Source organism: Sinocyclocheilus anshuiensis, unplaced genomic scaffold (genome assembly GCF_001515605.1).
Source record: "Sinocyclocheilus anshuiensis isolate Anshui unplaced genomic scaffold, SAMN03320099.WGS_v1.1 scaffold3715, whole genome shotgun sequence".
Classification (NCBI taxonomy): Eukaryota; Metazoa; Chordata; class Actinopteri; order Cypriniformes; family Cyprinidae; genus Sinocyclocheilus; species Sinocyclocheilus anshuiensis.
In genome coordinates, this window is record NW_015541115.1 from 74494 (window position 1) to 100898 (window position 26405).

Genomic DNA, 26405 nt, shown 5'->3' on the forward strand with positions numbered 1-26405 from the left:
GCAGTTCTTTTGACCTCAGGGCTTGGTTTTTTCTCTGATATGCATTATCAGCTGTTAGACCTTTTATTAAGACGTGTGTGCCTTTCCAAATCATACCCATTCAACTGAATTTGCCACAGGTTAACTTCACTATAAGTGTAGTAACATCTACAAGCAAAATGAATGCTCCTGAGCTAAATTTCAACTGTCCCAGATAAGGGTATGAATACTTATGCAATGGAATCATTTTAGTTTTTTATTTTTAATAAATTTGCAAAGATGTTAAAAACCTGTTTTTTTGCTTGACAATTATGGTGTATGGAGTGTAGATTGTTGTGGAAAAAAACTAATTTAAAACAGTTTAACATAAGGCAGCAACAAAACAAAATACGAAAAAAATTAAGGGGTATGAATACATTCGCAAGGCACTGTATATATATATATATATATATATCACACACTTGATATACATTACAATATATATATCACACTTGACCCTGTAACACTAACACTCTATTTTATTTTATTGTATTCTATTTCTATTCTATCTACTTTTCCTTTTATTTATTACAAAATAAAATGTGACCCTCTAACACTAGCGTTCTCCATTTTACTTGTTTTTATTTATTATAAAAAATAATAACTTGACCCTCTAATACTCTCTCTGTTTCTATTCTATGTACTTTTCTTCATTTCTTTTTTCATTTTCTTCATTTACTATGTATAATTTTCTTCATTCAGACCGAGAGCTCGCACGAAAACAAGAGGTGGGATTTATCACACGAACCAATCACATCCAATCATAACCGATCATATCCAATTATTGCGCGATGGAGGCATTGCCTCCTCTCACGTGACTTTCCCCCATTCATTCTCAATGAGCCTCCAGAAAAGGCACAGCACACTAAGGGGTCTCTGTAGAAAGTCAATGGACCGAAGGGAGGCAAGCCTCCGCTGTAACTTTACCTGCGGGTGTGGCTGTTGGACACTTATATATTGTTGCTCTTTGTTGGTTAGATTGCCCCTGTCGCTTTGGATAAAAGCATCTGCTAAACGATTACATGTAAATGTAAATACATATAATTAAATGTTACAAGATATTTGAAACATTAGAACCAAAATAAATGATTGTGTAAAATATATTTTTGTTATTTTTCAAGAAAACCCAGAATTGAAAGTTCATACAACAGTTAAAACTGCTCATTTAAAACAGTTAAGTTGACTTGTCTATTTGTTTAATTGTAAAGGATATTCTTCATGCACCATTCTTCATGGTTTTAGGAGGAGAATGATGACATCGAGCTGTATGTGTCGTCTGTTGGAGCATCAGAACCCGTGGCCCATGAGGAAATGATCCGATTGCTCAACATCAACACCCTTCACCACAGCTCTGGGCCGCTTGCCACCACTGAGGCATCCACTGAGGTTTGTGTCTCAAGAACTCTAGGATGAAGTTACAGTCTGCTGCTAAACTGCAGAAGGTACAGTTGTTGCGTTGCATAGCAGTAGGTGACTAAAAATGGTAGCAGAGTAACAGTCCTGCCTCCTACATATTGACCTTTTCTGGCAAACCTATCCGATTTGCATCAGTGGGCCGTAGTGAGAGCCATTGTCAGCTTGCACCATATTTGTGCTTCCTTTGGTCGCCGTAAGCAGTGTTGTCTGAGTCTAATGTTTTTGAAATACATTTACATCCTGTAAAAAAGCGTAACAAAATATGAAATCTTTTTTAAATGCAAAAATATAAGGGATAATAATAATACAATACAGGAATAGTTCACCTAAAAATGACAATTGTGTCATCATTTTTATTCTAATTTAATTTTCTATTGACATGCACTTCAATGCATGCAAAGCAGGATTATTATGGTTAATTAAAATTAAAAAAAAGAATAAAATAATTAAACATTAACTGAAATAATATATTTGAGTTATTTTCCAAGGCATAATTTCTCGTTTTTGTTTACTTTAACTTGAAGTACTAAAGAAACTAAAACTAAATGAACTAAAACTCATAAATACAAGTAATGAAAACTATAGACATTTAAAAACGAATAAAAATAAAAATAACAAAAACAACAAAATTTGAAAACTTTTAACTGAAACTTTAAGTGAAAGCAGAAAATATAAAAATGAAATCTAATATATTCTAGAAATATTAACAAAAACTAAAATAGTATATCAATTATACTAAAATTGTCACGTTGCACACACACACACACGAGGGACGAGGAGACGCTGGAGAATATGTTGACAAGACTTTATTTGCACCAAGGAACCAAGGGAGACGAACACAGGAAGACGTACAACAGCGGACAGAGAACTTGGGACTGGGAACACATTTTATACACACACACAGGAGGAGGGGATGACGAGACACACCTGGGAGCAATAAAACCAAGGGAAACACCTGGGACAAATTAAAAACTAATCAGGACAGGAACAGGACACTAACCAAATAAGGGCATGGGAAGGCACATGGGGAGCAGGACACACACAAAACATGGAACAGAGTCTGACATAAAAAACAAAAACTTACAAAAACCGGAAATCAAACACGGGGAAGGGATGCCGATTACTGTTCGGTCAGCTGTTCTGTCACGTTGCACACACACGAGGGACGAGGAGACGCTGGAGAATATGTTGACAAGACTTTATTTGCACCAAGGAACCAAGGGAGACGAACACAGGAAGACGTACAACAGCGGACAGAGAACTTGGGACTGGGAACACATTTTATACACACACACAGGAGGAGGGGATGACGAGACACACCTGGGAGCAATAAAACCAAGGGAAACACCTGGGACAAATGAAATAAACTAATCAGGACAGGAACAGGAAACTAACCAAATAAGGGCATGGGAAGGCACATGGGGAGCAGGACACACACAAAACATGGAACAGAGTCTGACAAAAATAACACTGACACAAAGTTTACTTCTCATTTGGAGAAGCTGTTTTTTTTATATAAAAGGTATAATGCATTTTAACACATGATAATAAATCATATAGCACATCCTCTTTGGTGCCGATGATGTTTTGTAATAAATTATTGTCTTTATTTAATGGAAATTACTCATTATATAAATTGTTTATTATATAATTATTGTAGTGTTTTGCTACAAATTTTTTTAGCTTTTTTTGCAGTATGACACAAGTGAATTTTTAAGTACAATTATGTCATGTAGTCTCTTGATTAATAATAGTGAAATAACAAGAAAGATAATGTTTCAAATATGATTAAACTGAATATAGCACATCACCTTACAAGACCCTGCTGTCAACTACCCAAGTACAGGTGCATTTGTGTTGCAGGATGTGTCATCCAGTGTGTGTGTGTGTGTGTGTGTGTGGGCAGCTTTAGGGGTGGAGTCAGCTTCTGTCTAGCCCAATGTCAATGTCTTCCTTAAGATCGCACTCGTTGATCCTTGTATCACTTTTACTCAAGCACAGTATAAATGTATGTTAGGGCTCTCAAACTTCACGCCTGCACTGCAGATCAGATGAGGCTTGACATTGTTGGGTCTTCAGACTGTTGATGTTCTTTTCTGTCTGGCTTTGAGCAGAAGACTGTTTTCAAAGACCACCATGAGAAGAACAGCATTTGGGGTAAAGACGGCTTCTATGTGCTGGTTATCTGCCTCACAATATTCATCATTGTCTTCACCTGTTTAATGGTATGTATCTCTCAAAGTCTTCTACCATATGCTTGATTTTCATAGTATATGATGCTATGTGGGAAGATACGACCCTCTAAAAGCATATCGGTGCCTGGTGTTGAGTTTGCATAAATGAAATACTTTTTATTAACTCAGGAAACCAAGTTCTCAAATATGTTTTGTTGATTTATCAATTGTTTCCGAAGTTTCTCCTAAAATTCCTTAATAGAAATACAAATAGATTCAAACGAGTAGATAGTTGTCATACAGTGAGATATTAACACGTGAAATGACAAATGTCTTCCTTAAGATCGCACTTGTTGATCCTTGTATCACTTTTACTCAAGCACAGTATAAATGTATGTTAGGGCTCTCAAACTTCACGCCTGCACTGCAGATCAGATGAGGCTTGACATTGTTGGGTCTTCAGACTGTTGATGTTCTTTTCTGTCTGGCTTTGAGCAGAAGACTGTTTTCAAAGACCACCATGAGAAGAACAGCATTTGGGGTAAAGACGGCTTCTATGTGCTGGTTATCTGCCTCACAATATTCATCATTGTCTTCACCTGTTTAATGGTACGTATCTCTCAGAGTCTTCTACCATATGCTTGATTTTCATAGTATATGATGCTATGTGGGAAGATACGACCCTCTAAAAGCATATCGGTGCCTGGTGTTGAGTTTGCATAAATGAAATACTTTTTATTAACTCAGGAAACCAAGTTCTCAAATATGTTTTGTTGATTTATCAATTGTTTCCGAAGTTTCTCCTAAAATTCCTTAATAGAAATACAAATAGATTCAAACGAGTAGATAGTTGTCATACAGTGAGATATTAACACGTGAAATGACAACTCTTGACAGAATTTGCTGAGAAATATTTAGTTTGTATTGAGTTCTCTGACTTCTGATGTGAGATTACTGGAGTAATTCTCAGGAAAAACATCTGAGAAGTAGGAAACTTTGGTAAGTCAAGTCACCTTTATTTATATAGGCTTTATACAATACAAACCTTTCAAAGTAGCTTCACAGGAATAAAACAAAACAATCGATGATGCATACGTCTTCAAATATGAGACAAATTCTGCTGTAAATCAGCTCTAAACTCTATTATTTCACTCACGTCAGTTCAGTATTGGTTCAAATTCGGTTCGATAACTGTCTCTCCATTTACTCTCCATTTCATCTCAGTGCCGTCTTAGAGAAATGAATAAGATATTAAAGAGATCTCATTTATGATTTTGCTGTCCTACAGATTTGAATATTGAATATATATTTGCATGTACCAGTTCAAATACTTCCTGTATAATGCTTGTCTCAGCAGAAACCCTTGTGAAGTAAACACTAACGGTTATTAAGATTAAAACTCAGATCATTCAAGTCTGCACACACTGAAGACACTTGGGTTGTATTATACAGTGAGTAAGTGTGAGAAAGACCCGAACAGATGCAGAGACACAGGATACGATACAGAAAGAGTCATTGCAAAACGGATGTATTGTGGCAGAGGAAGTCACATGGTTTCCTCTGGTGGTTCAGCACTTTAAAGGGATCAACGGTGCCATCTTGATCACACCTGACTCTGCCCTCTGATTGGTCGATGTTTGCTCTTAACGTTTAAGTCTGTCTTAAGTCCGGTAATGACATCATAGAGCACCCTCACTCTCTGGCGCTGATGGACTGAAGAGCTTAAGGAATAATTACCATGTAAAGCTGTGAGCCGCTCACAATGACAGGGACTGTTGAAGCATTATTAGCATTGTGATTCTGTAAATACAAGGACAGGACGGGTTAATGCCACGGACCACCAAATATAATAATCCTCTTGCAAGGGACACTGCTTAGCAAGGCAATTATATGTTTTCATTTATATATTTATGAGATAAAATATTTACTTTTTTTCCTAACCAGCATTAGAGTACTGCTAAATATGTAGAACTGAATAGAAACATAAAATTGAACATAAAATCAAATTTAATCTTATTATTTCAGAGAAAGCAGAATGAAAAAGTAATAATATAAAATTTGGTAAATTCTAACACACCATTTGCATTTTTTTTATATATAATTTAATTGTATACACATAATGGCATGTACAAAATGCAAAATGCAAGTTTTTATGTTGCACAAGGCATGTGGTATTGTGTTTCTGATTGTTAAGCAACACTTTATAGTAATGCTGACTAATAAGTTATTAATACAAAACATTATTACATGGCTCGCTAGAATACTTGATACTGATTGGTCAAAAATTATATATTCCTAAACAAATCATTCAAATATATGACATTTCGTGACATTTCTAACTATTTCAATGTACATTAACAAGGACTCTGCATTAAACAGCAGTATTTATTAAGTGATATTAAGTTATTATTATAATATTATTAAAGGGTTAGTTCACCCAAAAATGAAAATTAGCACATAAATTACTCACCCTCAAGTCATCCTAGGTGTATAATGAGGTCAGCTTTGCGCATGCGCCGCTCAGAAGTGACGAACGCGGAAGCGCAGGGGAGATATCAAAACAAAACAACGGTCACTTATTAGAAGTACAAAACAAGGATTTGTAAAGAAGAATGTCAGAGGATTTCGATATAAGCCAAGAGGAGACTGGTTTTCCTTTGCTAAAGTAAGGAAACTTTGCTTCCTTTGCTCCTGTAAACAAACGTTGGTTTTCACGAGACTCACCGGCGCATGCGCAACGCTGAACTCATACGTCATCAGCCCGGAGCTGCTTCCGTGTACAACTGTTGGCGCAAGCTAGATTAAAGGGATTATTACGTTTTGAATATGGATATTTTTCTTACAAAAACGCATCGATTCGCTACAGGAGGCCTTTGTTCCCCGGAGCCGTGTGAGGCACTTTTTTTTGTGGATGGGTGCTTTTTATTTAACTTCTTTTGGACTGATGCATGCAACACCCGCTGAGTGGCATTAAACAGCTTGAAAGATCAAAGACAATTTTTTATATAACTCCAACTGGATTCGTCTGAAAGAAGAAAGTCATATACACCTAAGTGCTACTTTATGATGTAAGTAGGTGTCAATCATGAATCGAGAGACTTGTGAAAACTGCTTTTTGCCCTTGTAGAGCTACCACCTGCATTCGCAAGTGTCATTACACAATCCAAAACCACATTAAGGGCCAATGACGAAAATGAATTGTTGTTTTACAAAGTTGAATTTCATTCGTTTGAAGTCAGGCCTAAGGATGCACTGAAACCATACAACACGGCTCATTGCGATGAGATAGAGACCTCTTGTGGGAAACTTGGGAATTCCTGGATGCAGTTGTGAGCACATTTATTTTCAGGCCAGAAAAGCATGTTCATATAATTACTGATGCAGTTGTGTTGTTAAAATAGATGTAAAAGGCTTTTCAGACTAGATACCATGGTTTTACATGGACTGGTTTCTTTGTAGACTACATACCTATGATAAAGAAGCTGACTTTGAATTATGTAGATTAAATTATGACCCTCAAAGCAATGTTGTATTAGTTTTAATCATGGACTGCATGTTTTTATGTGACGCAGAGTGTAGTGAAGATTATAATAGCTCATTTAATTTTTTAACAAGATTTGAAACTGACTGAAAGTGTTCAGTTTAAGAGACTGTCAATCAATTCATTAAATAAGTGGGTTTAGTAAATCTAAGTTTAGTCATTTGAAGTCAGAAAACTCCCAGTTAATTGTCATCATTTTCTGCAACTTCTCGTAAATAGTAAAAGCTGAGTAACTGTATTATTGTTGTATTATTATTTTAGTCATTGCCTTGTTTTACCTTAATAAAGCGTCCATGTCTTGTACATGGAATGAATGATTTGCATGGGCATAAAATAGACGGATAAGCAGTTGAATATGATTAACAGCAGTAATGTGAGTAACAGCAATAAGACGGTTGAGGTTAGTGGAGAAATATTTAGAGGCATGTAGTGATGAGGAAGTATTGTGTAGTTCATGTAGTGCGAAGAAATGTCCTGTGAGATCTTAACAGTCAACTCTGCATTACAGGAAACTTTATCTACTGTATAAACAGGCTGACGTGAATCTGATAGAAGATTAATCTTGTTATATAATATATATATATATATATATATATATATATATAATTATGAGTAATAACTGGTGCACACTGCTGTCCCACAACCAAAAACACATTTAAAAAGCATTTAAGTATTCAAATCTTAGATGTTTACTAAGATCCTTCTATTCTCTATTGAAACCCACAATAATATTTAAAATATTAGTAATCTTAATATATGTAAAATCATCATTTATTGGGTACTTTCAATTGGGAGGTGGCTGTCCCGAACCCTAACCCTTAAATTTCAACTTATGAAAATTATATTGAAATAATTTTTGTATTTTTTTCCATTATTGTTTTTAAAAATATATTTTTTATTCTTTTAAAAAGTGAAGTTCAAAAAAATATATATTTATTTTATATTTTCTTTGTAAATTATTAAAGTTGATGTAAAAAAAATGTGTCCCGCATTTTCATGTCACTACCGAAACAGTGTATGTTTTAGTTCATTGGCTGAGAGTGAAATTAACTACACCCCTACATTTATGATCAGGAAGTATTTATGTGTCTCTCTCTCTCATAGCTACAGGGTGAGTAGATAGGCCCCATCATTTTGAGGTAAATGTGTTCAAAAGTCTGAAAAATCTGTGTAACTCTAAGGAACGTCACTACCGAACACCTTTTTTCTGCACTTTTTTGGGAGTTTTTCCATATCATTTAATTTTTATGTATGTACAACTGTTCAGAACTGTGCTAGCTAACCATGTGCTGATTAGCATCTTTGAGATGCTATCAAAAGTATCTAAAATTGTCACTACCGAAACATTTGGCTAAGTTTTGGTAGACATCTTTGGTTTTTTGGGTGTTATCCCATAAAATTGTCACTACCGAAACATGTCGTCATTGTGACAAAAGGGAACACACAATCCTCATATTTGGGGAAAATTTTTTTTTTTAGTACAGTTACGCATTTTTTTTGTTTGTATTTTAGTATGTTTTAGTAGTGTTTTAGAGAATGCAAGTTAAAATTCTGTAATGTGATCTCGATCGCTAGCAAAGCATTACTGTCACTACCGAAAATGTGCAGTCACTAATGAAACATGGGATGTTTTGTCAAAAATAAAGTATACTGAATTATCAAGATGTTATGATAGTGTTATGAATCCTTAACTTAGAAATCAATATGATAAACTTTTTGCCTTTTACAAAGAAAAATTGGATTAAAAATACAACAAATCTAATAAATTACACTTGAAATATTGTTAAAATGTAATTGTGATTTATTTACCTCTAAATTTTTTTATAAAATAGCAAAAAAAAATATATATACAATGTAGATATCAAAATATTAATAGGTAGCAAAATCTTAATAGGTCAATATACTGTCAATATACTGTAATCCTTCTAATTAAATTCTTATTACTGTGTTTCGGTAGTGACAAATTTGGGGAGAGGACAAATATTCCAAAACTTTCTGAAAATACAACATGAGAATTAACTGTGCAATTACTAGAAATGTGTACTTTGGATATTATACAATTTGCATACATACAATAAATTTGTAGAAAAAGACGTTTTTAACCAATTCTGAAGAATGGCCCATATACAAAGTTTCTTGTATGCATTATATATATATATATATATATATATATATATACAGTGGGTTTATGATATATTAGTATGGTATGCATTTCTATATCATGGTAGTATATATATGTACTACTTTTATGCTGAAATTAATAAAAAAAAATTACAATCATTATTCATGGTATTTATAAAAATTGTTTGATAATTTTCTATATGTAAAATAGAATTTCTTTTCGGTTATAGGGTGACTTACCTAAAATTTAACCTAAAACTAGCTGTGAGTAATAGACTGTTATAAAGTAATATTTCCTTTCCTCAGGTGCTTTACCGACTAAAGGAGAAGGAATTCTTGGATCATCAGCTTAAAGACCCATCCCCGCCCAGCCGGGACGTGCAGCTGGCACCCATCCCTGTTCATGGTGCTCAGCCCCCTCTGACCCTCAAGAACAGTATGGTCCAGGCCAACCAGACGTCCAAACCCAGTGCCACCCATTCTACCAGCAGCACAAGCGCCCCATCCTGTAACATCAGCATCCATCAGACTCATTCCAGCATGACGACGTCAGAGCCGCAGTGCCCACCCAGCCACCCTGTGGCTGAGCTCAAACCCACTGTGTCCTCCACACATTCACCCTTTAGGATGAAACCTGTTGCAGGCCTGCAGGAGCGGTAAGACTTCATTTGTGCATGAAAGACTTTTGATTTAAAGGAATTATGCCCTTTTTAGAAGACGTAATATAATTTGTTCAGAAACAGTGCTGACTGATACATAGAGAATAACTCCCAAGCTCAAACAGCAACATTTCACACTAAAGGAAGTTAAAAGCGTAAAAAGCATAATAGGACTGTAACACAGTTCGTAGGTCGGGAAGAAGGAGGCGGGAACCGGCGAACATTGAAACAAAACTTTAATCAAACAAACACAAAATAAAAGTAAAGCGGCAGCCCCTCGCGGACGACTGCCGCACACAAAACACAAAATAAACTCCAGGCCTGGTCCTTTCTCCTTTTTCACTGTCGTCACTCCTCCTTTTTATCCTTCCGGAGCTCCTCCGTGAGACTCGAGACCGGTGAGTGGTGCAGGTGTCGCTCATTATCAATTACTCCACCGGCCTCACTCCGTTCCCATGGCTCTCGGCCCCGCCCCCACTCGTCACAAGGACCCCTTTAAAGGAATAGTTAATTAAAAAAGAATAATGTCATTATTTACGCACTCTCACAGTTGCAAATTCGCATGCTGTTATTTTTATGTAAACTCCTTTTATAAAGGAGACTTTTAGAAGAATCTGCTTTTGTCAAGGCGACATTGCGAGAGGTTTAATTCTGTTTTTGCCAAACATCATTGATTCTTGTGTGGCATAACTGCACGCAAATGTGCAGAATGGAATACGAGTCTTTAGAGATCTTAGCTTATCAAGCAACTAGATTTTAATGGCATAACCAAGCCAAATACACTCTATGATAGGGGTTTTTAACTCTGGCCCTCGAAATCCACTTTCCTGCAGAGTTTAGCTCCAACCATAATCAAACTTGCCTACCTGTAACTCTCTAATAATCCTGAAGACCTTGTTTGATCAGGGTTAGAGCTAAACTCTGCAGGAAAATGGATCTCGAGGGCCAGAGATGAGAAACCCGTCTCTATGACTTCATTTTCCATCATAAAATGTTTCTGTTCAGCCAATTCATCTTCAGAACATCCCCACAAAAAATGTATGAAATTCAAGTTGATTAGTCAAACCGTTCTCAAATAATGCGTGATTGAATGTGACTTTCAGTGCTTCAAAATCTCCATAGTGCTTGGCCGTATTGAAACCAAACCTGGTACGTGTCATGATAAGCATAACCTGAGGGTACTTGCACAGTTTTAGGACAGTGCCAACTGTAGGTCAAGAAATATGAAAAATTACTTTTTTTGCTTTTAAATTCTTAAACTTGTTAGATTTAGTGTGGCATACAGAGTTGATTACTACCTCCTTTTTTCATGGCAGCTATTTTATTCTAAGGCCATTTTAACTTTTGTAGAAAAATACTATATTTTACAGACATGTTAACATATCATTACAAAACCTGGTATGTGTCATTGGCACCATGGGGATACCCTAGACGTTTGTGGTAAAAAAATGATAATGAAATTTCAAATTTGACCTGTAGTCATGTTGGCTGGACTTCTTGTCCCCCATTTTGAATTTCTTTGAAATTGTTTTGAATTTATTTGAATTTCTAATGCCAGTATGTGAAAGTAAAGGTAGATTTGTTCTATCACACTTATCTGACTGTTTTGTTATTTTTCTTCACATATTTTTGTCATATCGCTGTGTCTCATGCAGACGTGGATCTAATGTCTCACTGGTGCTGGATATGAGCGCTTTGGGTTCAGTGGAGCCTTTGAGTAGTGGGGTTGTGACCCCACGTGAGCGTGCAACTCAGGAATACCTGCAGTCAGCCAGTCGGGTCCTCTCACGGCAACAGCTTCGTGACATCACACTGAACACACAGATGCTGCATGCAGAGTTTGCCGTAAGTAACACACCAGTGCACCACTAATAAATACAGAGTTCTGGCATGAAACTCTAGATGGCACAGTCCGATAGGTCTAACTCAATCTGACCTAATGACATCATGATCACAGCTGATTGGTTCTCTCCTGTATCGGTAGCCAATGAGCTCGCTGCTCAACATTCAAATATATGATTAGTGCTTGCCGTAGCAGTGCAGCTTGCTTCAGAAACCCTCCACCTTCCCCAGCTCCACCTGTATAGATCTGCTACGAGGTGATTAATGTATGCTATATGGAAGTTATTTCATGTATGTTATATTTGCAGCAGCAATATTTCGTACATGCTCACAGCAGCATGTTGTGGATGTATTGGCAGTAGCAAGTCTCGGTATTTGCTCTGCCGCAGCAGCAGCGTAGCAGATCTATTCCGCCAAGACCAAACACATTAACATTGTCATGTACATTACCATGCCAATCCCTCCGAGAGTTGTCATGACAGAACTAAGTTTAGCATTAATGTCGTTCAGCTTGGCTTTACTTAATCATGGAAATCACAGACAGTTGGGTTCAGTTAAGGTGTATTTTAATGATGTGGGAGATCTTTCAGTGCTTATGTTATGACAATTTGGCAATTTCCATTGTACTTAGCTCAGAGTGTGTAACTTCTTTATTCGCAGGAAATCCCAATGAACTTTGTGGACCAGAAGGAACTGGATATCCCAAATCATGGATCAAAAAATAGATACAAGACCATTTTGCCAAGTTAGTATCAGAATTTCCACTGAATAGCATTTAATTGTATGTCATTTCACTTTGAGCTAAGTGTTTATCTTTTTTATTACCATGTCAGTGTCACAGAAAGGCAGCTTTGTCGAGTATATTCAGCAACAAGCTTAACGATAGGTGCTGATAGGCACTGCTTTCAAATCCTATACCCATTTTTGTGCATGCTCTTTGAAGTGTGTCGAATGTTCATAATCACAGACATGTCTGTTGAGCATGTGAACGCAATGGCCAATCAGAGGTGTTTAAGTCAGTATCAATGAATCAATACAAGTTTTGTATGCTTACAAAGTATAAACACAGTGTAACTAAGAGATTTATTTTTAGACAGCTGTTTTGATTATGATAGGAGCTTTTAATATGGTACAGAGAACCATGAAACTTTTACTGGTTTACGTAAGATTCTTATTGGTATTGGTACCGACTACTACAATACTGCTACATTTACATGCAACCAAATAATTAGTTAATAATCAGATTGATTGCTCAATTGGACTAAAAAGCGTTCACGTAAACCCATTGGTCAATCCAACCAAACTCGATCAGAATGACATTTCGACCCAATTGAAAGGGGTGGTGTGTATGATTGTTTGTGTATTTTTATTTAAATCGTACGAACTGGTCAGTAAAAGAGATTATTTGTCACTTATTTTCCAACTATTTTTATCAGTCTGCACTTAAGATTTTCATATGATTTTCTGTCCATTTAGATACTCTCTAGAATCTGAAGCTCGCCACCCTCTACTACACTATAAATAACGCTAAAGCTACACACTGTTAACCTTGCTGTAATTTCCGGGGTAAATAACTGTAAAACAGCCAGTGTTTTGCTGTAATATCGGGGAACAATATTTTACTGTAAAAAAAACAAACCTGTCAAGTTCTAACAGTGCAGCTGAGATTGTTAGTTTTTTCACACATTAACTGTATTCTATATGGTGAAAGGAACATTGTGCACTCAATATCGCCAAAAACGCAGTCCGTTTGACAGAAATAGAGACTGTCTGTGCAGCTAAGTTTAGTCCTGTTTTCTAGATCTGTGACACAATCCTGTATTGGAAACTATTATTATGGTGTACTGTTGACCAAAAAATCTCAAGAATTCTCAGCTTCTCAGTTTGAATATTGTAATATAGGCATTAAGGTATAAGGCATTAGGTAAACTAATTTTAAGTTCACTTAGTCATCACAGAATAAAATTGAAAAAAGCTAAGGGTTTAGGGGTAAGCGAGTGAACTATTCCATTGCAGTATATTAACAGCAGTATATTTCTCAGGGATCCCTCATAACTATATGGACCATTGTTAAGTAGCTCCCCTTAAAATAACGTGACGCTTCCTTAAGTAACACTGTTGAAGTAAGCGCTGTTAAGTAATTTCTCTGTAAGAGTATGTTAGATCCATCAAAACCTAGTTTTTTTTTTATTCTACCAATCTTTTTTTTTTTTATGAACACTTGAACATATATTAATTATTACATTTGAATGAGCCAGTTAGTTTAAATCAGTTTTAAATTTTGGGGTTCACTGATTCTACTGGCATCATACATTGTCTAACGGTGTAACAAAAATCAAATTTTGAACAGTTTTTACTGTACCAATCTTGTTTTTCTGAACACTTGAAATTCCCATGTGGGATAATACACATATTATATTGCACCATGGTGCCATTTATCAGCCACAATAGAGAGTGCATATTTTCTTGCACTATTTAGTTTGTCCAGAAGGATGTCACTGTATTATGGCCTGATTTTGTTGTGTTTTAGCGTGATTCTGGTGTGTTGTGACTTGTTTTTGTTGTCTTGTGGCTCGTTTCGTTTGTGTTGTGACTTTTTTTGTGCTGTGTTGAAAATGTTTGTTTGCTTTTTAAATTTCCTTGTGTTGTGTATAATGATGAACTGAATAGAAAGCTACAGAAATGTTCACAAAATTCACATTTAATTTCAGATCCACATTCCAGGGTTATTCTGAAGACTAAGAACTCAAACGACCTGCTCAGCAGTTACATTAATGCCAACTACATTCGAGTAAGTTCAATTTTCTGTGCCTCACAATTTCTTCAATAGCCCACGACAAAGAGCCACTTGATGTCCTTCAAGAGATAACTTAAATCTACTACCATCAGAGCTTGTAAAGTGAATCATTATAACAGGAGAGTTTAGTTTGATCTCAGAATTATCCAAGAGAGTCTTGCTGATCTAAATTGGCTCTGCTGGTGCTTTATACTTACAGTTATGCTCTGTTATGTCATGAAATCTGTTTAAGTTCAGCACTTCTTCTCTTCAGGGCTATCTTAGAGATGAGAGAGCCTTCATTGCCACTCAAGGTCCAATCATCAACACCGTGAACGACTTCTGGCAAATGGTCTGGCAAGAGGACTGCTCTGTCATCGTCATGATTACTAAACTGAAAGAGAAAAATGAAGTAATTTTCAATAAAAATGTCTATAATTTTCTTAGTATAACTAAATAGACCGTGCATGTGCAAAGATTTGTTTGACTTTTTCAGAAATGTGTTCTGTACTGGCCTGAGAAGAGGGGGATCTATGGAAGGGTGGAGGTCTTTGTTAATAATGTGAAGGAATGTGACCACTATATAATCCGCACCCTTATACTAAAGGTATTTGCATTATAAGATAAACACTCTATGGAAGAATGATTGAAAAATAGCAATGCTGTAATCTGAGTATGTGGCAAGTTTTGCTCAAGGATGCAGTATTTATTTGCCTAAAGGAAGGTTGCTATTCATTGATAATCTTTGTCTTGTGAATTATTTCTTTTAGCATACATGAATATTTATATATTTTGGCAGACACTTTTATCCAAAGTGACTAATACAAGTGGAAGCGGTTAATCCAAGAGAAATATAATTGTCAGATACTCTAATGGAGCATATGTTTTTGTACCCTCAGCAAGGAGCACAGAGTCGTAAAGTACAGCACTACTGGTATACTTCATGGCCAGACCATAAGACCCCAGAGAGCGCAGGAACCCTGCTGCAGTTAGTGAATGATGTTGAGGAGGACAGGAGGGGCTTTACATCCGGTGGGCCAGTTATTGTACATTGCAGGTACAGAAGCTTACCAGCAAAACATTACAAAGTGTCTACCGGTTAACACATTTCTACTGTTGCACAGTATACACAGTATCGCCCGTTTTATATAGTAAAAAAAAACTGGTAACACTTTAGTTAAGGGACCAATTCTCACTATTAACTAATTGCTTATTAGTATTCATATTACTAGTATATTGGCTGTTTATTAGTACTTATAAAGCATATGTTAATGCCTTATTCTGCATGACCATCTTTTAGATCGCTGAATCCCACCAAATACCTAAACGTAACAACTACCTTACTACCTATTAATTTAGGAGTTTATTGAGGCAAACGTTGTAATTAGTTAATAGTACAAATTGGTCCCCAAACTAAAGTGTGACCAAAGAAACAGTCGTAATTCAGTTACAATACATACATAAAAGCAATTATAAACCATTTAACTTGAACTTTTGTAGTGCTGGAATTGGTCGGACAGGGTGTTTCATTGCTACAACAATCGGCTGTCGTCAGTTGGAGCTGGAGGGAGTTGTGGATGTGCTGCGAATTGTGTGCCAACTTAGAACAGACAGGTACAACTGGTTCACTGTTTTGATATAAAGAAAATGCAAATGCTTGAAACGAACTACTCAAGGTACTAGGATAGTTCACCCAGAAATCACCCCGAACAAATGAGCACACACTAGGCAACCAAGCCACAGAGATTAAGAAGTAAAATTTAAAAAGCAAGTACCCCCACAAGACCATGGATAAGGCTCAAGTGCACAGATACATGCATGTACTGTACAGGGCTCGACAGTGCAAGCATTTCACCCACACTTGCGACTAAATGCAGAAATTGAATGTCATACAAAAATCTTGAATGGTATAACAAAAGTCCAACAGGAATAATCCAACAGCAACATTTTCAACATATTCCAACATGTTAATTTGCTTTTGGAAAAAAGGATTTTGCAGACCATAGACTGTATAAAAATATGGACGTAGTGTCCGTGACGTCACCCGTAGGTTTCCGAAGAGCGTTTTTGAAGCCTAAAGTAGGCGGAGCCGGCCGTCGCCATCTTGGCAGCGGTCACCTTGCATAATCGAAAATGGGCAAAGAGGCGGGAGCTGGTTGCTGAAACCACGCCCACCTAGCTCGACGGCAGTGTCAGCAGCGGCAATCCACCTGTCACTCAAGTGGCCACGCCCTTAATTATGCTGAACTGTAAGGCTTAATATAATTTAAACGGATGAGTTATAAAAAAAATTCAGCCCCCTCACAGTTGTCTTGAAGGGCAAAATTAGCTATATAGACCAAAATCATTTTTTGAACCAGGCTGTAAACATGTTTTTTTCTACTGTAAAGTTGGGCATTTTAACATGGGGAGTCTATGGGATTGACTCCCTTTTGCAGCCAGCCTCTAGCGGCCAGTTGAAGAATTACAGTTTAAGTCACTTCCGTGTTGGCTTCAGGAGAGAGAGCGGGAGGTTGCCGCTTGTGGCAGACTTTGGACCTGAATAAGTAAATGATGTGCATGCAAACTCAATCATGATGTGTGATTTCCAGAAAGATTAAAAGGCTACATAAAATGATATTTAACATCAAATCTGTAGATTCACTGTTTTGGAAGAAAATCCCATAAAACACCTTTTTCTTTCAGTAGCTAAAACAACAACAAAAAAGCAAAAAAGACTTTCATAAAATTGTGTCTTTTATTGTGATTGTGGCAAGGCTTGACTGTAATCATGTGGTGTCTTTTTCCACAGGGGTGGTATGATCCAGACTGAGGAACAATATGAATTTGTGCATCATGCCTTGAACCTCTATGAAAGCCGCCTTCGTGAGGAGTCTGCACAATGAACAGCTGGAGGAGCGTACTTTTTCATGCCAAGAGATCTGCTATTGCCATGAGGTTTCTGATTCAGGAGAGAAGGTGGCAGATAATGTTTGTGAAGATGGATCTTTGTGGATTTTTGTTATGTGCGTGTCAAGGCAAGGGTTGCACACATCACACCACGCCGTTGTTGCCGGCAAATTTATTTTTTGTCTTAACTTTTCAAGGCCACTAGTGTTATCAACATGTCATTGTACAAGGTCTAGTTCCACTAAACAATGTTTTTTTTAAAACAGTACACACAGCATAAAGACCTTTAAATCGGTTTTCCTTAATTTTATCTGAATGTAGGTTTGAAAACATCAACTGGGCATTTTAAAATACTGAATTTTCTTCATGATGCAGTATAAATGAGGTATTAAAGTTCTGTATATGATAGTATGATCATCAGATGTTTCATTAGAATACATATTCATTTTTCACTTTTGTACTTATTGGTTAACCGTTTGTAAGTACATTTTTTTTCTGCTGATGCAGAACACAATTTTAAAATATTCAGACTGTTTTTCCTATGTTGCTGCTGCTCAAGCTACAGCGCTGCAAAAGAAATGTTTTGTTTGAGCTGCAGATTGCAGTATGAATTGAATGTCAGGAGAGCGAAAGGACTGGATGTCTCAGAATTTCTATTGCGTTGTCCTTGCTGAATGCACATAACGACAAACCAACAGCAAACCCTGAACAAATGACTATTATGAGTGGATTCCTTTAAATAACTAACTAACACGTATGGAATTCATGATCATTTGAATTGTTGTAGAGACTCACTAAATCTGTCACTGATTCTTAAGTGGATCCTAAATTATTAAGTGAATTAAAAAAGAGAATCAGAGAAAAACGATAAACAAAATGAATAAATATTCGGTCAAGATTCATGACAGCTATGAAACCAAAATAAATAAAACAATATCTAACACATTTGGGAGCAATTATGTAATTATAGAACGTATCTAAAATTTAGGAGATTTTTACTTGTGTGTGGAGGTAAAATAATTATTAAATATTAAATATGAATAATAATGCATACAGTTTTAGTGTGAATCATGTTCATGTATCCTGGGACCACAAGGGTTTAGCTGCTAATACTGCAATTGTTTATGGCTTTAGGAATTAAATATGTTGTATGAAAGTGAATATTTCTGTTTTCTAATGTATTTATTATTATGAAAATGATTGTTACTATTACCTGATACTTTTATAAACTATGGTTATTGTCAGTGTGCACTGTTACGCTATATATTTTCCACTATGTGGGCTTAATGTTAGGCAGTCAGTGACTTTCCTATTTATGCTTAATTATGATTCATGAGAATTCTGTAAATAATAAACAAACATAACCACAACAATATTTTAAACTGCACATATGGATGCCTCAGACAGTGAGGGTAGTAGTATAAGCAACCCAAACTGATTAATGTTCTTTTTAGCAACATCATATGACCCCTTTAAGACTCACTTTTATCGTATGGCGTTTTCTTAATCTTGATGGTATTTGTTGTACTGTTATATCTTATTGTAAAGCACGTTTGTCGGAGGAGTGGAAACAGCGATGTATAATCTGAACGCCTCTGATTGGCCATTGCATTCATAAACTCAACAGAATCGTGTGTGATTGGTTATAATGCTGAACGCTGAAAAAAACGTGTAAAAATAAATCTGATGCCGCATGAGCAGATATAAATTTAATGCCGCGATCTAGACTTTTCATTTTATTTTCAATCACTTTATTTGCGACAGCCGTAATACATTTAGTTTAATTGTGCAAGGGCATTTTTGTCCAATTTGGTGGTATTTTTGCCTCAAACCACCGTCCCCTATGGAAGGATATTCCGGACAATTTTCAAATAGAATAGCAAATTGTATTTTCAATTGCGTTTTCAATATGTGGACGCATAAATTGTGACATAATCCAAATGCCGCAGCGAGATTGAAAAAGCAGACGTGGTAATTAATATTGCTATTTAAATATGACAGGCTCGTAACTCCTAAGACATGGGAAATACAGCTGCAAATGGACTTTGGGTTTTCATCTGAAATTTGGCAGTCACTGTGCGTTGGCAAAAGCGAAAATGCAAACGGTAATGCAGGATTTGCAATTGCATTTGGATTGTCACAATTTATGCGTCCACATATTGAAAACGCAATTGAAAATACAATTTGCTATTCTATTTGAAAATTGTCCGGAATATCGTTCCATAGTCCCACCTCCAAAATCATTGTGTAAGTAAATGCTTTGTTTGGCTCACATAAAAGTCTACAACAGCGGGAGAAGCCAGAACGTAAACAAACGCATGTAGGCTATAAACATAATTAACGTTTTAAATATAACGTTATTCAGCGTAAAATGCATTTTCTTAGAAATATGCGTAAACCAAGTAAAGCAATAATGTGTTTGAAATCAACCACTGAGAGATCATTAGAGCAATCGGTGATAATGTCCGGCCGCTTGTAGTAAACATACCGTTTCTATGGCAACTGTGGAACTACAACGAGACTAGCCATTTGATTACGTCATCGAACAGGCTGCTTATAAGGAGCCGCGCACTCGCAGCATCTCTGAAGTTCAGTGATAATCCGAGCCGAGGCGAAGAGTCACCGAGCAAAGAGCAACGCGCGAGTCTGAGCGAAATTCTACGAATACTGTGTAACGTTACAGACGCCAGATTTAGATAGTCTATTTTCAGTGTTTACAAAAACATACAGTTTATACACACTGTCTGTAGTCTCACTCACAGTGTGTATCACAAACAGTTTGACAACAATATCTGACAGAACTAAACAGAGTACATTAGATATCATGTCCACACAAAAGAGAGACATGCAGCTGAAGGCTGACATCAGCAGCACCATCTCAGAGAATGGAAATGATCAGGGTGGCATGAATATTCCTCCTGCAACCAATGAGAAGGCAAGCCCAACAGGTGAATGTCAACAGACCATTTGAAATTTGGTCAAATTTGGAATATGTGTAGTTTATATATATATATATATATATATATATATATTTAAATGATTTTAAATAAAAATCATTATTTTAAGTCAAGGTAAAACATTGCACCACCAGCATAAACAATAAAACAGAATTCAATCATTCACACTGTTGTATTAGTTTGTCATTTTTATATTTAAAAAAAAGCATTATTAAATAAGATTTGTAAACAGTTCAAAAGTTTGGGGTCATTAAGAATAAAATGAACACTTTTATACAGCAAGGAGAGGACACATTCAATTAGGGGTGGGCCATATGAATGATTCATTAACACACAATATCTAATATGTTAGACTAATTATTAATGTTTAATCTGTGGTTAGAGGTGTTTCTAATAGCTTATTATTTGTTTTTCTTCTTTTATCGGAAAATAGTGAGGAAGAGCAACAAAACCTCTGCATTCTTCCGAAGAACATGGAAGGCTGTGAAAAAACCCTTTCAGAAAAACAGAGTGGAGCCTATTGGGATCTCAGCACAGCCTGATCCAGAGCCATCGTGTGTCCCAGGTCCTCAAGCAGAACTTCAAGTGGATCTGGTTGATGAAGAGCAATTGTGTGTTGCAGGCCCAAATGGTCCTAAACCTCAAGTGACAACAGAAACTCAAAAAACTCAAGTGACAACAGAGTCCACACAAAAGAGAGATGTGCAGCTGAAGGCTGACATCAGCAGCACCATCTCAGAGAATGGGAATGGCGTGAATATTTCTCCCGCAACCAATGAGAAGACCAGATCAAAAGGTGAATGTCAACAGACCATTTGAAATACATTACAGTGAGATGCAAACACAAATGTGGTACAATATGGAATACGTGTAGTTATATTTCTTATATGCATATTTTGTATATGCATATTGATATCTAAATATTTAAATCATCCATTAATACACCAAATCTAATGTGTACCACAGAGCAACAACTGCATGTTGGCTCTGTTAAATAAAGTAACCAATGTCAAACAGCACAACATTAGCACAATCTTACAAGTTAGACTAATTATTCATGTTTAATCTGTGGTTTGTTTCTAATAGCTTATTATTTGCTTTTTTTCTTTTATCTGAAAATAAGTGACGAGGAGCAACACAATCTGTGGATTCTTCCAAAGAAGATGGAAGGCTGTGAAAAAATCCTTCCAGAAAAACAGAGTGGAGCGGATTGGGATCCCAGCACAGCCTGATCCAGAGCCATCATGTGTTCCAGATCCTGAAGCAGAACCTGAAATGGATCTGGTTGATGCACAACAGTTGTGTGTCGCAGGTCCAAGTGGTCCTGAACCTCATGTGAAACCAGAAACTCAAGTGACAACAATGTTACACAACAATTTCCCACGAAACATTTTCCAACTGGAGCGTCGCATGTGCAAATGTAGAGTGCAATGGACACCTGTCACTGAGGTCTGGCCCAGTGTCTTCATTGGAAATGAGTAAGTCTACAACACACTTCTACCATAAGAACAGGAATCAAACACTATGCAGTTATATTTCTCTCATTGTCAAGAGTTGTTTTTTAATTCTTCACTGTAAATAATTTTTAATGAAAGACTAATCTAGGCTGTTGTGTTCTTGTGCAGAGAGACAGCAATGGACCGAGTCAAACTGAAGGAGATGGGTATTACTCACATCCTGAACACTGTAGCATACAAGGAATATCTACAAGGAAAGATCGATACAAAGGCGGAATATTATCAAGAAATGAACATCACTTACTACGGTGTGCTTGTAATGGATGAACACAGGTTTGACATCAGCAAGGACTTATTCCCAGCGTCAGAATTCATCCACAAGGCCCTGAGTAACACAGAAAGTAAGAGCTGACACACATACACACTTTATCATCCATCATTTATCCTACAGTGACAAACTGTGTATGGATGAATTTGTTTTGAATGTCTTTCTTTTTTTCTCAGATAGGTTGTTAGTGCACTGCATAGATGGTGTCAGCCGCTCTGCCACATTTTTTCTGGCATACCTGATGATCCACCATGAAATGTTGTTGGAGGATGCCATTGACCACGTCATAGACAAGAGATGGATCAGGCCAAACAGGGACTTCTTGAAGCAGCTGATAACCCTCAATTCAAACCTCGTAACACAGCGGAAACTACAGCTAAGAAAACAGATAAACACAGATAAAACAAAAAACGGAGAGGAGCCAGTTGCACAGCCTGTTCCAGAACCATTGTGTGAGCCAGGTCCAAGCATACCTAAACCAGAACCTCAAGTGACAAAAGAGCTTGCAGCGTTAGAAAGTCATGTCTCTCAAAGCCTCCTTCAACTTCAGGATCGCCTGGATGAATGTACATTGGACTGCACACCTGTCACTGAGGTCTGGCCCAGTGTCTTCATTGGAAATGAGTAAGTCTACAACACATTCATACAGTATGAACAGGAATCAAAACAGCAGTCATATATATCTCTGTTTTATAATTTTACATTGTGAATCCCCTTTAGTGAAAGACTAATCTAAGCTGTTGTGTTCTTGTGCAGAGAGACAGCAAGAAACCGAGCCAAACTGAAAGGGATGGGTATTACCCACATCCTGAATGCTGCGGCAGTGGAGAAGAGCTTGAAGATCTCGTTTGAAATTCCAAGCAAGAACAGCCTAAAAGGAAAGGTCAATACAGGAGTGGCATATTACCAAGGCAGGAGCCTCAATTACTATGATGTGCCTGCAGTAGACAAATGCTCGTTTAAAGTCAGCGAGTACTTCTTCCCAGCTGCACAGTTCATTCACCAGGCCCTGAGTAACCCAGAGAGTAAGAGCTGATGCACACACACACACACACACACACATCATTTATTTACTTGTCATTTATCAAGTATTTATCAACTATGTCCTACAGTGATAAGCTGTCTGAGAATGACTTTGTTTTGAGTGTCTTTCTATTTTTATTTCCACAGATAAGGTGTTGGTGCACTGCAAAAGGGGTATCAGTCGTTCTGCCACACTTTTTCTGGCATACCTGATGATTCACCATGACATGATGGTGGAGGATGCCATTGACCACGTCATAGAGGTGAGACGCATCCGGCCCAACATAGGCTTCTTGAAGCAACTGACAATCCTCAATTCAAACCTCAAAAGTCGGCGAATACTACAGTTAAAAAAAGACTACAGTTAAAAAACAGATCAAAGTTAAAAAAAAAAAAAAAAAAAAGTGCCCAGAAAAAAATAAAAAAAAAAAAAAAAACAGTGCACAGATAAAAAAAAAAAATACATAAAGCAAAATAAAATTAAATATTTAACAGTTACAAATCTGTAAAATCATACCTTTTGTCAAAGTAAAACAATTTGTCTAAATTATATTCAAATGAGCTTTATTTCTAAAGTACTGTGGAGTAGCATCATGTTACTAAAGCAACAGAAATACACAAGTAGTACAAACTTTTTTTTTTTTTTTTAAAGTAAAGAAACACCTTGCCTACACAAGTTGTAAGTGCCTCTTCAAAACCACATAGAACCCATTACTGTCAGTCAGAGACAGTAAAAATTTCGACAACAGGACAAATTAATTTGGAACCTTTGACGCCTTACTGTAGACAGCTTCAGGTTGTTATGCGCAACATCAGACTCATGCAGTGTAGACATGGTGTAACTTGGTGTAACTCTATCTAACTCAGATAATGACTGTGCTGCCTTCTCTCCCAAAAGATATGACATTTTGTCTCCACTGACAAAGTGAATTGGAATGTCTGATGTTACATTAGTATTCTGTATTTTTTGATACTGTAACTGTAAAGAATGGTAAGTTATTGAACTAATATGAATTTTTATGGTATCCCACAGGCAAAAAGCTAAAAATGAAGTATAAAAGCATAATTCAATCAGGTAAAGCTTTAAGCATAAAAGGTTCATGGGTGTAGGCTACATGACTTTACAAACATTTGACATATTCAATAAATATCATTCAGTGTCTATTTCAATGTGCAGCAGCTTTTTCTACGTAGTCAGATGCTCTTTTCACATAATTAAATAGTCTCTGTAGATGCAAAGTACTGGATTAACTTAAAGTGTCAGTCAGTCAGTCAAACGTCCGTAACAAAATGCGAGTTTAATCAAAACACAAAATTACAAAATCCAGTTGGTTCTTATATCCCATGATATTGCACTTGTAATTCCTTTAACTCGTATTTCCTTAAACGTTTAAACACAATCATTTTTCTGATGGCCGTTTGCGCTTTTGGAATCCAGTATTTCTCCCGCAACTTTGACAACATGTGATTACGGCCGCTATGACCTATATTTATATGTATTGCTCTTAAGATCAGATGTGATGCATGGTGGTCCTTTGACAAAACTGCAGGATGCTTGGATTCCTCAGGCATAGCTGATCTGCTTAGTCTTCCACCTACTCTTAGGATTCTGTCTTGTAAAACTGGTGACAACCTATAGAGAGCGCTACTGCGTTTCACAGTTTTACCTTGCTGGAGGGCTTTGATTTCTTCAGGAAACATGATTGTTTGGCTGTAGCAAATGATCTCTTGTACTGGAAAAAGTGGTATCGGTGCATCCCTACTTAAAACCATAATTAGCTTGTTCAGGTGCGTTTCATGAGGGTTGGAGCTAAACTCTGCAGAACAGTGGCTTTCCAGGACTGACATTGGCCACCCAATGATTAAGATTGGACAATCTTATTTCTAAGGATGTGTAAGGAGTTTTTCACTCTTAATTATCATGTTATGCATATGTTATTTTTATGATTATAGATTTATTCTGGAGAAAATGGACCTGTCCAGTAAAGTAACACCAGCACAAATCAAGAAAAAGTTGGACGATTTAAAAATGAAAAAGAAAAGGTAAGCTAAGATGCACTTGTACCCCTGTAAAGTCCCATGTCTAAGGTGTCTCAACTCTATAAAATTGACATTTTAAATTTCTTTTCTCCTAGAATACATCATGTTGATAATTATTAGCTCTACCATTTCAGCCTTAACTTGTATTGACAGCTTTACAAACTTAAGATCTTTAATGCTATTAAAATATTTAATGCTATTTATGTAGGGTGACCATATTTTAGTTTTTCAAAAAGAGGACAGTAGGGGGCGGGGTTCGTGGGTGGGGACAGGGGCGACGCTTCGCCTAACAGTATATGTAGCAAGTTTTTTTGTTTGTTTGCTTATTTTGTTTTTATAATAAATAAAAAGAAAACAAGTAGAAAGAATAGAAAAAGAATAGGGAATGCTAGTGTTAGAGGGTAAATTTTAAATAAAAATAAAACAAGTCAATAGAACAGAAAAAGAATACATAAATAAATAAATAAATAAAAAGAAAATAAGTAGAAAGAATAGAGAATGCTAGTGTTAGAGGCTCTTCTTTCTTTATAAATAAAACAAGGGTCAAAAATAGAATAGAGAGTGCAAATGTTAGAGGGTAAAGTTTTTTAATTAAAAAAAAACAAGGAGATAAAATTAGAAGTAGCATTAGAATGGAGAGTGCTAGAGGGTCAAATGAAGATGAAAGAGATGTGTTTTCAGCTGTTTCTTGAAAATATTAAGGACTCAGCTGCTTGGATTGAGTTGGGCAGGTCATTCCACCAGGAGGGAACAGTTAATGTAGAAGTCCATGAAAGTTTTATCATAGGTAGAATGCAAAATGTTTAAATACAAGCATTTCAGTCAAATGTAATTGCAGTGACCTTCGTCGCTCGGAGCGCGAGGTCAGTAGTGGTTCGGAGCTCTTTCAGAACTTCCGGATCATGACCACCCTCGTGCAGGTCCCTCAGTGCCTTGGCCTGATGAACCTGCAGTAACGCCTTAGCGTTAAAAGGCGGAGGCAGCTTCTCCACAGGCCGTATAAGCATCGCCAGACAGGCCAGACGAGTACCTACAGACCCGGGAGGGTATACACGGTTCGCCCTGCCGGGTGGATGCAGTACTTGGACACAACTGCATCGCAACCGACTGCTCCACTGCGGGGACCCTTGTATACCCCCTAGCTGCACCACCGTCGAGGGTGGT

General features: G+C 36.7%; 2 protein-coding genes across 2 annotated transcripts in view; both read left to right on the forward strand.

Moving 5' to 3' along the window:
* Positions 1–18572, forward strand: part of LOC107690749 (tyrosine-protein phosphatase non-receptor type 5-like) — a 28363-nt gene extending 9791 nt beyond the window's left edge. The window contains exons 3-13 of the mRNA XM_016489156.1: positions 1261–1404; positions 3549–3659; positions 9577–9926; positions 11585–11774; positions 12432–12516; positions 14483–14562; positions 14822–14959; positions 15044–15154; positions 15447–15604; positions 16048–16161; positions 17339–18572. Of these exons, the coding sequence (XP_016344642.1) occupies positions 1261–1404; positions 3549–3659; positions 9577–9926; positions 11585–11774; positions 12432–12516; positions 14483–14562; positions 14822–14959; positions 15044–15154; positions 15447–15604; positions 16048–16161; positions 17339–17432 (1575 nt within the window). The 3' untranslated portion in view covers positions 17433–18572. The remainder of the gene's footprint in view (positions 1–1260; positions 1405–3548; positions 3660–9576; positions 9927–11584; positions 11775–12431; positions 12517–14482; positions 14563–14821; positions 14960–15043; positions 15155–15446; positions 15605–16047; positions 16162–17338) is intronic.
* A 3183-nt stretch (positions 18573–21755) lies between these two features.
* On the forward strand, positions 21756–23531 carry LOC107690750 (protein phosphatase Slingshot homolog 3-like; the record flags this gene model as incomplete). Its single annotated transcript, XM_016489158.1, has 5 exons — positions 21756–21871; positions 22019–22251; positions 22355–22802; positions 22935–23203; positions 23349–23531. Coding segments are annotated over exons 1-5 (1249 nt in total), but the record flags the coding sequence as incomplete, so codon positions are not given.
* Positions 23532–26405: the final 2874 nt, after the last annotated feature.